This window comes from Citrus sinensis, chromosome 4, assembly GCF_022201045.2.
Source record: "Citrus sinensis cultivar Valencia sweet orange chromosome 4, DVS_A1.0, whole genome shotgun sequence".
Classification (NCBI taxonomy): Eukaryota; Viridiplantae; Streptophyta; class Magnoliopsida; order Sapindales; family Rutaceae; genus Citrus; species Citrus sinensis.
Window position 1 is genome coordinate 4,609,404 of NC_068559.1, and position 14,079 is coordinate 4,623,482.

General features: G+C 34.3%; 2 protein-coding genes across 2 annotated transcripts; both read right to left on the reverse strand.

Moving 5' to 3' along the window:
- Positions 1-167: 167 nt before the first annotated feature.
- On the reverse strand, positions 168-2,770 carry LOC102621893 (uncharacterized). Its single transcript, XM_006485623.4, has 2 exons — positions 2,415-2,770; positions 168-515 (listed from the first exon to the last, which is right to left on the reverse strand). The coding sequence occupies exons 1-2, from the start codon at positions 2,689-2,691 to the stop codon at positions 490-492; spliced, it is 303 nt and encodes a 100-aa protein (XP_006485686.1). The 5' UTR covers positions 2,692-2,770; the 3' UTR covers positions 168-489.
- A 4,670-nt stretch (positions 2,771-7,440) lies between these two features.
- Positions 7,441-9,988, reverse strand: LOC102622181 (probable aquaporin PIP2-5). Its single transcript, XM_006485624.4, has 3 exons — positions 9,546-9,988; positions 9,135-9,430; positions 7,441-8,047 (listed from the first exon to the last, which is right to left on the reverse strand). Exons 1-3 carry the CDS (start codon positions 9,850-9,852, stop codon positions 7,787-7,789), a joined length of 864 nt encoding a protein of 287 aa, XP_006485687.1. The 5' UTR covers positions 9,853-9,988; the 3' UTR covers positions 7,441-7,786.
- Positions 9,989-14,079: the final 4,091 nt, after the last annotated feature.

Here is a 14,079-nt window from a genome sequence, read left to right on the forward strand (position 1 = left end):
AGTCATTCCCGCAAGGGCACGTCATACTTTTTATTAGTATTTGCTGTGGGGCATAGGAATTGGTTGAGCATGTTATTCCATTTTCAAGAGTCAAAACCACTATCCACATTCGGATGCAAGCCCAACCCAAAATGAGCCCAAACGCATAAGAAATACAAAGAGTGGGCAAACTTATACAATAAGGATCTATTGCCAAAAAAGCTGATGAAGAAAATAGCCATCAGGATATATATCGCAGAGATATGAAATACTACGAATGGTTTTCTCTTACCTATTAGATCAAATACATACTGTGTACATTGGAAACTAAAGCAAATCAGTCTAACAAACACACCACTAGCTGGAACTATTACTTTAGCTAGCACATTTCTTCTCTCACTTTCTTCTTCTCAACACTTAAACCTTAAGGCTTTGATATTCCTTCGATATGTACAATCTTGTCATGTGTACACATTGTTGTACTGATCACACGCCCCAACAGACACTGCCTCAGTTCTCTTCATGATCAATGCAAGCTGAAAGGATAAAGTATATCGTATCAGATGACAAAATCCACCACTAGTCATTTTAATGCTTTCTGTATGATTGTTCACACTCGATGGTAGCATGGCTTGGGTTCAGTGTTAAGAAAGAAAGAATGTGCATGTATACAAATTGAAAGTCATGTAATCCAGAAGAAATTTGCTTGATGTTAATATGAGCACATGAATGGTATTCATCACAAACCTAACCAAAATATCAGAACTTTACTCAGAACACCATTTAAGAACTTCATGACATCATCTTCAATTAACAACAGAGCATAAACATACCTAAATTCTCAATTAATGGGACTAGAGCTGACAAAATTTGACACGACCCGATTACCCGACACGAACACGACACAAATTTGACACGACCCGATTACCCGACACGAACACGACACAAATTTGACACGATTATTAAATGGTTGGGTCCAAGTCGACACAATTTTTTTTCATGCCGGGCTAGGGTTAAAGTTCTTGACCCATTCACCCGACCAATGACACGATTATATTTTCTATTTTAAATTAATTTCTAGGTTCTTGTCATTAAAACTCAAATATTGGACATGATTCTCTCTTTTTTTTTTTTTTTAAGGATGGATATATACACAATATTTTATTTATAATTTTATATAAATTTAGAACTTCAATAACGTAAATGTGTAATATTTTGGTGTATATACGTGTGTGTGTGTGTGTATATATTTATACACGTATACATATATCTATACCTATATGTATACATATATCTATATATACAGATATTAAGTGGGTTATTGGGTGTTTATTTTTCGTGTCGGGTTAGGTCTCAATATTTTGACACGATTATTAAATGGGTCGTAATTTGGTCGACCTAAATTTGACATGACACGAAGCTGACAAGATGCTGACACAATCCAGTGACCTATTTTGCCAGCTCTAACTGAGACGTTGTACTCAACCATAAACCATATCATTAGAACTTATGCAAGCCGTATATCTAGCTTAGTAAGTGAGAATTTTTTATATTTTCTGTAAGGTATAATAGAAGCAGTTCAAATTACTACATGCAAGATAAAGCAATGATGAAAACAAACAATAACTTCATTTTCCATATCCAGAAAGAAATGAAAGCATTTCATGTAAAATATCAATTCTCAATCACTTGTATTATCCTCAATAGCACACGTTGGGTTGGGGATTAGGTAGCGAGGTATTGCATCACGTTGGCTTGGTGTTAAATTCAAGTCTTGCCTAAACCCAAACCTATGATAAATTAAAAGCAAGTACAACAGCTCTAAGAACATTAAGAATCAGATTTGAGATTTTAAAAAAAAAAAACAACATATAACACCTCCTGAGTAGACCCTGTGCCCTTGTCTTCGATTATGTACTTGGAAAGTCACAGTACTCGATCTCTTGCCCTTTTGGAAAGGCTCCATATGCTAATTTACCAGTTCTTTATCCAAAAATCCTAAGAAGCAAGCATTACATCAAATGTACGTTTTTTTTCCGCTTGGGCTACAAAAGTCTAAGGTTTCACACTAGCGATGCCCCAAATTAGGAGTTCAAAATCTTTAGTCAACCAAAATTAAAATCTAGACCCTGGCTGAAGCTGGTATTAGCAATATATGTAACGCCCCAACACCATCCAATTCCCAATTCATTTCATGACTATTATTAGTTTCAAGTTTAGCTACTAATTAAGTTTATTTTGTAAAAGATGAGTAAATTTTGAATCACCAAATCGACATGCTTGTAAAGATGAAACAAAAACTACACAAAATAAGATCACTCAACAAAATAATGTCACCTTTAATATAATTCCATTTCGTCAAAACTTCAAATTTAACACAAATTGACAACCAACCCATAAATATTTTAAGTTTTAGTAAAAGAAATCAAAAGTACCTCCACAGCAGAAACAACAGTAACAGCAAGAAAGAACCATGAGTATCTCTCCACAAACAGCAACAAACCCAGATCCAAAATGAGATTTTTTTGAACTGGGTGTCTCTGAAATATCATTTCTTTGGTTATTATCATCGACCAAGAGAGTCTGCTGCTGATCGTTGCTTTGAGACTGCTGCTTCTTCTCGCTGTTCATTCTGCTGAGATTCCATTCCAGTTTCTTTAGATATGATATTTTGAATGAGTCCCTTATTCTCATTGATGGCCATAGATGCATCTCTGTGTGACGCAGAATATTTGCAGAGAGGAGACTGTTTGGTTATAAATAATGTTTCAGATGCTGGCAAATAGACAAGATAATCTTAGGACGTAACGCAGAGCGTGCAACGACGTCGTTATATATATATATAGTTTATTATAGAAAAAATTGTTACCAGGCATTGTTGCTTGAGAGAGTAGAATTAATTGTGATTGCAATATTTAATTAATCACTACCCATACACAAATTATGTTGTCATACTCAATATATACTTCTTGAGTACACTGGATCCCCAGTTTCCATTACATAGATCTACGCCCATTTTGTTCCAGGTTTCAATAGATTTGTGAATGGAGCCATGCTTATTGTCACTAGGGGTGGGCAAAAAAATCGTGCACTAGAGAAAACCAAACCGAACCGATGCGAACCGTTCCGTTCGGATCGGTTTTAATTTTTAAAAAAACCGAAATATATGGTTTGTAAAAAAAACCGAAATGCAGGTTCGGTATTCGGTTCACTCAGCTGAACCGAAAAACCGGATTATTCTTGAAATTTTATTTAAATAGATACGTGTTAAATTTTAATTAGTTGCGTAAGATAACTAAAATAGGCATGCACACACACGATTACGGGTATATATATATTTAAAAATTGTTGTTGGTTTTTGTTTCCAAATTTTCTTTTTATTTTGTGTTGTAAGTTTTAATTGTTGTTATTTTTATTTATCTCTACAACATTATGTTTATGTAGATGGAATATTAGAGTTTGATTATGTATTTTGAAATCTTAGTATTTCATATTTTGTAAGTACCTTATTAGTAGTTAGTAAGATATTAGTGATAAAATGTGTTTTGAATACTTTGTATTTATTGTTAATATTTGTAATGAAATTAGGATAAATTAATTATTGAAAAAAAATTATTACATTCATGAGGCCTAATGGGCTAAAAATTTAAAAATTCAAAATAGGTCCAATAGGCCCAAAACTGAAAAAACCGAACTGAACCAAATCGATCCGAAAAGATCCGTTTATGTTCGGTTTTTATTGAGTTTTGGTTCTTTTTATAAAATAACCGATTTAAATCGATTTTACTTAATTTCGATCCGAACCGAACCGTGCTCACCCCTAATTGTCACAGTGCATATAATTGAACCGGATAAGAGCCTCAGTGACAAAAATCTGAGCACATAGAGAAAATTATTAGGATCATTTATATATTTGTCTTACAACCCTCCATATAAAATACAACCTCAACAAATTAATCACTCAATAAATTAATATTCGACTAAATAATGATTTTTATCGGTCCCAACTTAAAGTTAATATAGTATATTAATAATTCGATAAATTTATTAGACAATATATTTTTGAAAAATATTATTTTTTAGGGTCCAATCAATATGTAAATTGCCATATTAAGAAAAATAAGAGAGAGATCGGCTTAATATACTACCCCAAAAAGTCTTCTATGATGTGTTACAATATAATGGTATTACTGCAATGTAATCTGGCCAAAAGATTATTAAGTGAATGATTCATTCAATCAAGATCAAATTGGAATCATATCATATAACTTGACAAAATCACTGCATTGTCTAATTATATTATCTCTACACTTTATAAAAGCTCTTATTACGAACATGATATTATCTTTATAAATTAATAAATTATTACTTCATAGATAAATTAATTATTGTCTATTGAGATAGTAATATTCACTCAATTAATAGACTTTCCATGGTAATATTCACTCAATTAATAGACTTTCCATGGTCTTAAGTATATTAATTTATCAATATTCTACTATTGTATATTACTTCTTTTTCAATATTTCAGCTCTTCTACTATCTTAATCTTTTTTACTTAAAAGCGTAATTTCCTTTTAGTTTTATGGGGTGATAGTAATGCTAATTGCTAAAATTATTAGTTGAATTAATGGGTCGAATGCAAGTGCGACCTACATTTTTTTCCCTACCAAGAAGGTATATACAGCCTTTTGTCATTTAATTATGTGTTCTTGGTAGTCATCGCCTACACCTTGTATGCATGGTAAATTGTTGCGAGATTTTTTTAAACTAAAATAGCATGTTTCATGGTGGTCAAAAAAGCCCGGCTAGGTTGGCCCAGGCCTGTGAGTTTTGGGCGAGAACTGGATAAACGTGTAAGAAAAGAAGTCTGGAACAAGTCTGATCTTCTATGTTTAAAAAAAAAAAATTAATAAATTAAAGTAATAAATTAAAATAAAAAATAATAGAAAAAAATTAAATTTCTAATTCATTATAAGACTAAACACTATATTAAGCATTAATTACTTAAGAGGGTGCTTGAATTAGAGAGTTCCGTATTAAAAAATTAAATCTTTCAACTTTTATTTGCTTCATTTTCTTTATTTATTACTTTATTTGAAATATTTATTTTTAATTCAACATTGATTATAGTAACTCATTGATTATTAACTCATTTCAAATTTATAATAATTACAAAAAATTTAAAAAATGAAAGACTAAGCCCAACTCTTATGCTTTCCTTAGAATGAGCTTGGGCCTCTACTAGTGTTTATACACGCATGTATGGGGCATGAAACTCTATAGCCCAAGATAGGGGACAAAATTGATGCCCCATCAGGAGGTCAGATATTTCAATCCTTGAAGATCCTTTCAAGATAATTTGATCAGGATTTGAGGATAATTAATTTATCTGAAGCGTTCAATTTAGATGAAATAAAATCACAAATATTGAAAATCTTGGGAAGCTATTATTAATTTTGAATCATTGTGAGTTGTGACAAGCAACAACTAGCGTGCACGCTTGACAGGTCCCATCATTTTGTCCACAACGTTATTATTACATGCCTCAAGGCTTCAAACTCAAGCAACTAGCTCTCGCTATAATCCTTTAGCTCATTTATTATATATAGAAGCAAACAAAGAGCTTAGTTAATTAAAAAATTTAAAAAAAAAAAAAAAACACATAATAACAGCCACAAGCTGGGGGGGAAAAAATATGGCTCCAATCACTACTCTCTTCTTCCTTCTCTCTTCCTTGTGTTTTCTCACATCAAGCCCTTGGGTTTTGACTTTACACATTTTTGCTTCTGATGACTCTCTCATGTTCTCACCTTTGGGATTCAGTTTTGCAAACCCAGATGTTGCATTTATCTGAAACGTAACTTGTGAGAGAGAGAGTACACGAGCTTTGACATTAACAAAAAAAAAGACAAAAGGGTGGTTCCATGATTCTCCTCAAAGGCAGGAAGCAAGCTACAAGGTTCCTTTTTTAGAGTGTTTGTTTCAATTTAAGCAAGCTGGTTTTACTACTAATTATCTGTATCTATTATCTAATTAGTCCTGAATGTAACCATATGCTCTAGTAATACAATGGATTAGGCCTATCTTCTCCTTCAAATAGAAGGAAACTTTAGTGGTTGCGATATCTGCATCCTTAGCTTGGGTCATGGGCCTGGGCGTGCATACTTTTTGCCTTTGAATCCATTTTAAAAAGCCTCTCAATTGACGTTACATAAAATGTGGACTCATCAAGACAAAGCCTAGTTAGTAGGCATGCATTTTTGGCAATTATTTACATTATTTTAGCAGATTCTCTTCTAATGAACTTTTTTTTAACAGAATAAACCATTAAATTTTGACCATGCGATGTTATCATTCATAGAAGCTTGACACAGAGAGAACAAATTGAAGTTCCTCAGGGCTCAGACGTTCTGGGTGTGCGAGAAAGAATAATAGAATGATGTTTTCACATGAAAGTTTTTGGTTCAAGGTTGGAGTTCATGAAGGAAAAGATTTGAGTAACAAATGTGTATGAATTGAAGTGTGTAATTTCTTTAATTTTTCAGCTTTGGCTTAACGAAAGAAAGAATGGTCAATGGTCTAATAGAATTTCCAGGAATGAAGGGTGGATTGTGGGGCGAGTTTTAACGGCCCTCAAGGTTAAGGTCAGGTCCACGATCAGAGGGACCATTTTGTGAAAATTTTATATGTTGCCTTTCCTGGTCCAATCTGGACCACTTTTTCAAAATCTGCTCTACGATCATAGGAGAAAGAAATATGTTCCATCTGCCGAGAGAGCTCAACATTCATTCACTATTAATTTCATCAGTATTTACTACAAAAACAAATATAACCTCAGTTAAGGAAAAAAAATTGAAAAAAAAAAAAAAGGAAACAGAGGTCATAAAATGGCATTAAGCCCAAACGTGTCATATAGACGACATAAAATGGTATTATATGGTGCCATTTTGACGCCAAGTTAAATTGAATAAAAAAAAAGAAAGAAACAGAGGCGACAGAACGACACCACGGAGGTGTTGTTTGTACCACACTACGATCGCCATTTGCGCTTGATATCATTTCTCACAAGACAAGCTGCTAACGGCTGCTAATCCTATCCATGTGGGGTAAGTCTTTTTGTCACCACAAAATCGATCTAGGAGGTTATGTGATCGTTGGTTGATGGTTAATGCCATAATGTGGCTTTGAAGCAATGGGAAAAGTTAATTGGCTGCACAAAGCACAACCTACACTGAGCCCACCGCAACCACCATCACAATCTCCATCCAATCTTTCCACAGTTTGATTATTTTCAGAGAGAAGATGATCTAGTAGTAGTACCTTCTACAACTTGAAAACTTTTTATTCTCTTAACAATCATTCATGCATTTGCTCATTTACTTTATTGGCGTGCCATATTGCTTTTACCATGGTAGCAGCATTTATCTTCGAGGCATGAGTGCTAGTAGAAACAGGTAGTAAAATGACAACATAGCTAATAATTTTTTTTTTTTCCTTAAAGCACAACAATAATAATAATAATCACATACGGAGAAAATAATACAAAGTAGAAAGAGACAGAAACATTGAAGAAGTGAATTCTAAGGAAAGTGCTTGAAAACAACAGAGGGGATTACAAAAAAGCAAGCCCCCTCATTGTCTAAGAGACTTTTTGCCTACAACTCCTTGAAAGCACAAATCACACCCCCCCTCATTATTCACTTTTTGAAACTTAACACACCTCTACTCCTTCCCAGTTTTTTCTTTCCAATTTTAAATCATTAACCCCATGAAGATGTGGATAATCCACTTGTCGAAACTAAAATCAGACACGGGATTGGCTCCTGAATGAACCAAGAGCCTTGACAGCTCCAGCTCTCAAGATGAATTGGTGGTAGAAAGCCGCAATTGCTGCACCGATGAAGGGTCCAACCCAGAAGAGCCATTGATCATCCCAAGCCTTGTCCTTGTTGTAAATAACAGCGGCCCCGAGACTCCTTGCTGGGTTAATGCCAGTGCCAGTGATTGGGATTGTGGCCAAGTGTACCATGAACACAGCAAATCCAATGGGGAGCGGTGCCAAAACCTTGAGAAAATAATTCCAACAACAAGAAAATCAGAATAAATAAATAAATAACTATGCACTTGTGACATACCAAATACCCCCCATTCATTCTACACACGTGAAGCCCATAATTCAATCTCAAAAAAGTTATTAAAAATGGAAAAAAAAAATGAATTAAAATGAAGAAAAGAAAGAAAGAAAGAAGCAAGCTAGATTCTTCACGGAGTTTCCCAAAAAAGAAGAAAAGGACAGCAGCATCCTTGTTGACACATAAAAGGTGTTTCGCCTTTTAGTCAAATACAAAATAATAAACCCACATCACAGCCACAGCATCCGCCCAGGACTCAAAAAAGCTTATTTATTAGCTGAAGAATCTTATCAGTGAAGGGAAAACGCAAAAGCAAAAGAGACACTTCAAAAAGAAGAATCTACTTGTTGATTTTCTGAGAAGAAGCAAAACAACAAAATTAATTTTTAGTTTTGGCCCCCCATGCCCCCATGCACGTGTTATATCTCTGTAGCTCTTTACTTATGGCCACAAATTGATGGACCTTCCTGTTCATAACATCGTTACCAAACTACATATTTTTATCTGACGGGTCTATCTGTTAGAAAAAAGGGAAATAAATTCCACTTTCCACTATCCTAAACTTATTTTTAATTTCACTTTCTCACCTCATTAAAAATTAATGTGTTAGTACTGACTACCAACCAAACATGACATGATAATAATAGAAGTCTTTTTTAGTATTTCTACCACCTATGAATGAAGTCAAGTGATCAATAAATTGAACAAGGAAAAATAGCCCACGTAATTAATAATGGATTGGTGCGTAATTAATAATGGATTGGTGCATAATCAATGCAAGATTCAGCGTGGCAAATTTCCGTTTTTCAAAGGAAAAGACAAGACACAATATCACAAAAATATTTAAAGAGATATTCATGAATCATGGCACGTGTTATGTGTATGGTAACTAACAACAACAGATCATAACTTGAAGCTTAAATAGATATTATAATAATAATAATAATAATAATAAATAAATAAATAATTTTGTCAAAGGTTGTTAATTAATTAATTAATTAACTAATTAGTTAGGCTTACGGGGACATGGGAGTCTCTGGCGCTTCTCTTGGGATCAGTGGCCGAGAAGACAGTGTAAACCAACACAAAGGTGCCGATGATCTCGGCGGCCAATCCAACGCCTGTGCTGTACCCATCGGCCAGCTCGTTGGCCCCACCTCCGTACCTTGTGTAGTAAGATTTTTGGAAAGCCTTGACCAACCCAACACCGGAGATTGCACCAAGGCACTGCGCCACCATGTACATCACAGCACGGACCAACGACACCTTGCGGGCCAAGAATAGTCCGAACGTCACTGCCGGGTTAATGTGACCACCTGCAGTACGCAATCAAACAAAAAATATAAACAATTTTAAAAAAAAAAAAATGTTGTGGCTGTTATGCTTCTGCTTAATTTTTGAACGGACTGTAATATTTTATTTATGGTATACCTGAGATACCGGCGGTGCAGTAAACGAGGACAAAGATCATGCCACCGAAGGCCCAGGCGATACCGAGGATGCCGACGCCGGCACAGCCGTCGACGTTCTTGGCGGGATCGGTCTGGCTTTTGTAGCCAATGACAGTCAAGACAGTGACGTAAAGAAAGAGCAGGGTTGCTATGAACTCAGCTATCAAGGCTCTGTAGAATGACCATTTGGTCAGCTCCACGGCGTCGAATAGCGGCTCCGGCGGTGGGTCCGTGTAGTCCTTGGCTGAATATGAGCCGTGCTCTGCCACCCCAGTGTCCTTCGCCATTGGAAAACCAGTAACAATGATTTGGAGAGAAACAGAGAAAACTGAGAGCACTGCAAAGCCACAAGCACAACGAGAGAGAAGCCTTTTTCTTTTTCTTTTTTTTTTTTGGTTGTTTTTGGTATGAGAAATGAATGCAACTGGGGGTATATATATTGCAAAGAAATGGATGATACTAGCCCTAACTAGGGGTTTCTTTTTTCTTTTTACTTTTTTTAATATTTAAAAAAATAATTAAGATTTTGTAATAGCGGTTGATTAAGGAAATATTACTATGTTAATTTGGCTAGGCTTCTCTATCAACCGACCCTACTTGACACTACCTCCCCACCACCACCTGCCCACTTACTAATTCTCTGCTGGCTTGCTGTATGTCTTTTGTGCTATATTTTACTGGGCGAGTCATTTGCATGCCACTTACTCATCTTTGTGTTTTTGTCACTTTTTCTTAAAGATTACTCGCTTTTGTTTTCTTTACTTCAAATACATAAATTTCGATTCCAACTAGTTAATTTTTCGTTTGCTTCTAAGCGTTAAATCTTTAAAATCCATCTTTGTAAGCTACTTCAAGTCTCTCTTTAATAAATTATACGTGTGATATTCGAATGAAAATCCTCATACAATGCGATTTGCGATCTCCCTATACACTCATCAATGATTGTTTGTATAGTTGAGATTTGAATATTTTTATATTATTTATCTATTAACAACCAATTATTCATATGAATTTTACTCAAAAAAATTTAAATAATAAAAAATCTTAAACAGTGATCTTAAATCAAACCAATATCAAAATTAATTTTGTAAGAAAAGATAACTAAAAAATAACAGGAAACCTTTTGTACCCTAAATTTGACTAACGTAGTGTTATAAACTATTTGTTATAATTTTATATCTTCATGTGCTTAAAATAAAATTTTGAGGGGTATTATACAAAGGAAATTATCGTGTTTTTATATTGTATTGTCAGTCAATTTTGTGACCGCAAAATATTCATCAGGAAAAAAAAAAGAAAAAGAAAAAAGACTGTACAGCACCGTGCCGTGCCTAGAAGGCTAGAGCACGTGAAGAATTAGGTCAGCGGCTGGCTGGGCGAACCAAAGCACACGCGTCAAAATGGCGGTGCAGGTGGCACCCCACTGTTCTTCCGTTTTCGCCAAACCGCTGAGCCGCTGACGTTTCGCCTCCTTTTTAACCCCCGGGTTACGGAAAAGAGTCAAGACCATGGAGTACGAAAATTTACCCAAAATAGAGCCCCTACTTTACACTACACAACGGAACCAAATCCCGAGTTCCAAGAAACATACACGTGGCTAATTTCCGTTCACTAGTTTCTCGGCTTTGGGGTTTGTTTCTCTGCTCTGGAGTATGTACACTACCACACGTGGCGAAGACCTGTGGTCTGGTACGTCTTGTCCGGTTCGGTTTGTGGGGTCCGGCTGTGCTGTAGTCACTGGTTTCTGGTTGGATGGGAAGGATAACGAGATGACGTCAGCGACTGGGGGGCCATTAAAGACTCTGATCACGAATTGTCGTTATTACTGTAAATAGTAAAAATCTTGGATTTTGATAATTTTGATTGTCGTTATTTGATACTTCACCGTGCTGTGAAAGTGAAAGAGAGAGAGAGAGAGTTGTTAAAGGTGGCTTTTATAATGGTCAGAAATAAGGATTAAACCACGTGTTACGTCCTACCAAACGCCATAGTGGGAAATTAGGAGCGACACAATTCCGGATTAAAAAAAAAAATTATTGTCAACATGATTAAAATTAATATGCACATGATAAAACAAGATTAATAAGTTTTTTTTTTATGGCATGATACTATTGCTCAAATTATAATTTAAATTATAATTCATATTATATGAGAGTATAACTGATATATAAAATTATATATATATATATATATATATATATATATATATATATATATATATATATATATACTGAGTTATGTTGACATTAATGCTGATATGGCACTGCTCAGATTTTTTAATATGGCAATGCTTAAATTTTTTAACCCTCTCAAATATTCGAGGACGTCAAACTCTCATTCTGAGAGAAATGCTGTTTTCACTCAAACTCTGGGCTCAAAGGAAGAACATTTTAAATTAAACCCCTGCAATACGTCTGCGGAGGCTCGAACCCGCTCCCTCATATTTGTGAGAGAGTGGCTCTAGCCACTTGGGCTAAGCCTAAGTGATTAAACAAGATTAATAGTTATGATAAAAAAACTATAAAATAAAATAAAATAAATAAATCTTAGATTTGATAAGTATTTTTGTACATGAGAAATGTCAGTGAATGAGTTCTACGATTATCGAAGCAAGACTGATGTTCGGATAATGGATGAATAAGATTATTAATTCAAAATTAATAGAAGGAACAGCTATTTTAATTTTTTTTTTTTAAATTCTAAATAATCGTGCATCATCATAGCTTCATAAAGTTGACTAAACAATTCCCACTCTCTTTTCACATGATCCAATTTAACCGGCCTTCCCTATTTAAATCATTTTTTTTTTTAAAACATACCCTAATTACGTCATTAACCGTACATAATAATATTAGTTACATTAGAATGTTTTAATCACAACTAAGCCGAACCCTAACAGTTGATAGTCAATATAAAAGAGAGTCGTCAGGGTCCCGCCAGTGGAGACCGATGGTGATTGGTCGGTCAGCCAGCGAAGCAACGGCATCGAGCACGTGGGAGCCCACAATTGGTGACCCACATCAGAGAGACGTTACAGTTTTACACAGTTTGTCGTTAGGCTTCTTCTTCTTCTTCTTTACTGGTGGCAGCTAATTATGACAAATTTATGAAGCCACCTATTTAATTTTTTAATTTTTGAACGTTAAAGATAAACAAACTGAACAAAAAGAGGAGGGAATCCAATCCACCACCGCGTTCTGTTTGGATCATTTTGCCGAAAAGAGAAAGATTAATTGTTTAATTATGGTTAAACTTCATTTGTACTTATAATAATGCACATGCAATAGAATTCATATAAATTCAATATTATCTCAAAACAGTCGTTTAGTCTCTTGTCATGAAAGTAACAAATTATGGGTCTAATTCTAAGTTTAAAGTCTTTCCCATTCAAATAGTCATATGAATTTTTTCAAAAAAAATTGTCCGAAAACCTTTGTAGTTTCTAAATTAGTCAATAATTTCCATATATATATATATATATATGAATGTTTTTTTTATACGAGTCACGAGAGTTTGTTTGTGTTTCAATCATAAAAGGGGAATTAACATTGGAAATTGTCTAGTCAGCGCTAGTCGTTACACAATTTGTCAACAAGCGTACTTAATTAGTGGATAATGACTAATTTAAGCAGCAATTAGCAGTTCAGCCAACCATAAAGTTAACGTAGGGAAAGGGAATCCAATCTAATACTTTTGCCCTTCTTTTTGTGGCATAAAGAGCGAGTTGGTTAAATTGATTAAAAGAAAAAGCTCTAATGTAAAAAAGTGGTTAGATAATTCTTTAATTTGGCCATGCCTTTTACTGATTCCAATGGGATCTTTATTTAAGCATCGGTCTTCTTCTTTTGTTGTTGTCTTTCACTTTCACGAGCAACGGTAACCTCATAACCCCAAGTTTGAAAGTTGGAAATTCTAAATGGTTGGTAAGTCTTTTTCAAAACCGTATTTGAATAAAAAGGAATACACGTTAAAAAGTATTTGTTCACGTAAATATAATGTTATACGATATCACGTCGTGATATTGTTTATGCAAAATAACACGTGAGATTATAATACACATGAGATTAAGAGTGTGTTTTAAATACACATGAGATTACAATGTAACATCATTCATTATAATGATATATATATATATATCATACACTCCATTTATGCCCTATTAGACAAGTGACTTATTTGATAGATGTTGGCTTGGCTCTTTAGGTCATAACTTGAACCACATATTATTATTATTATTATTTTATTTTATATAAAAGGGTTTTTTATCTTCATAGTTTTCTTTGCTGTATAATCATACTAATCCCATTAGTTAAGGCATGTTTCTGTCGCCACCAACTACTGTAACCGGCCGACAACATGATGTATATATTCCAATTTCACTAAAGTTTCATTTGATCATTTTTTTTTTTTTGTAATTTCTAGATGATTAATGTAAGCCATCTAATAAATTTTTGTCAATAATTGCATTTAGTTTTTTTCACAAGCAAAATATGATAGCATAACATGGACTAATT

Bases quoted from the DNA above. Each gene is read 5' to 3' on its own strand.
- LOC102621893 (XM_006485623.4), bottom strand. From the start codon at position 2,691: ATGCATCTATGGCCATCAATGAGAATAAGGGACTCATTCAAAATATCA. The intron at 516-2,414 runs GTACTTTTGATT...TTATCCTTTCAG, and splicing joins CTGTTGTTTCTGCTGTGGAG to CTTGCATTGATCATGAAGAG.
- LOC102622181 (XM_006485624.4), bottom strand. From the start codon at position 9,852: ATGGCGAAGGACACTGGGGTGGCAGAGCACGGCTCATATTCAGCCAAG. The intron at 9,431-9,545 runs GTATACCATAAA...TGCGTACTGCAG, and splicing joins CTGCACCGCCGGTATCTCAG to GTGGTCACATTAACCCGGCA. The intron at 8,048-9,134 runs GTAAGCCTAACT...TATTTTCTCAAG, and splicing joins CCAGAGACTCCCATGTCCCC to GTTTTGGCACCGCTCCCCAT.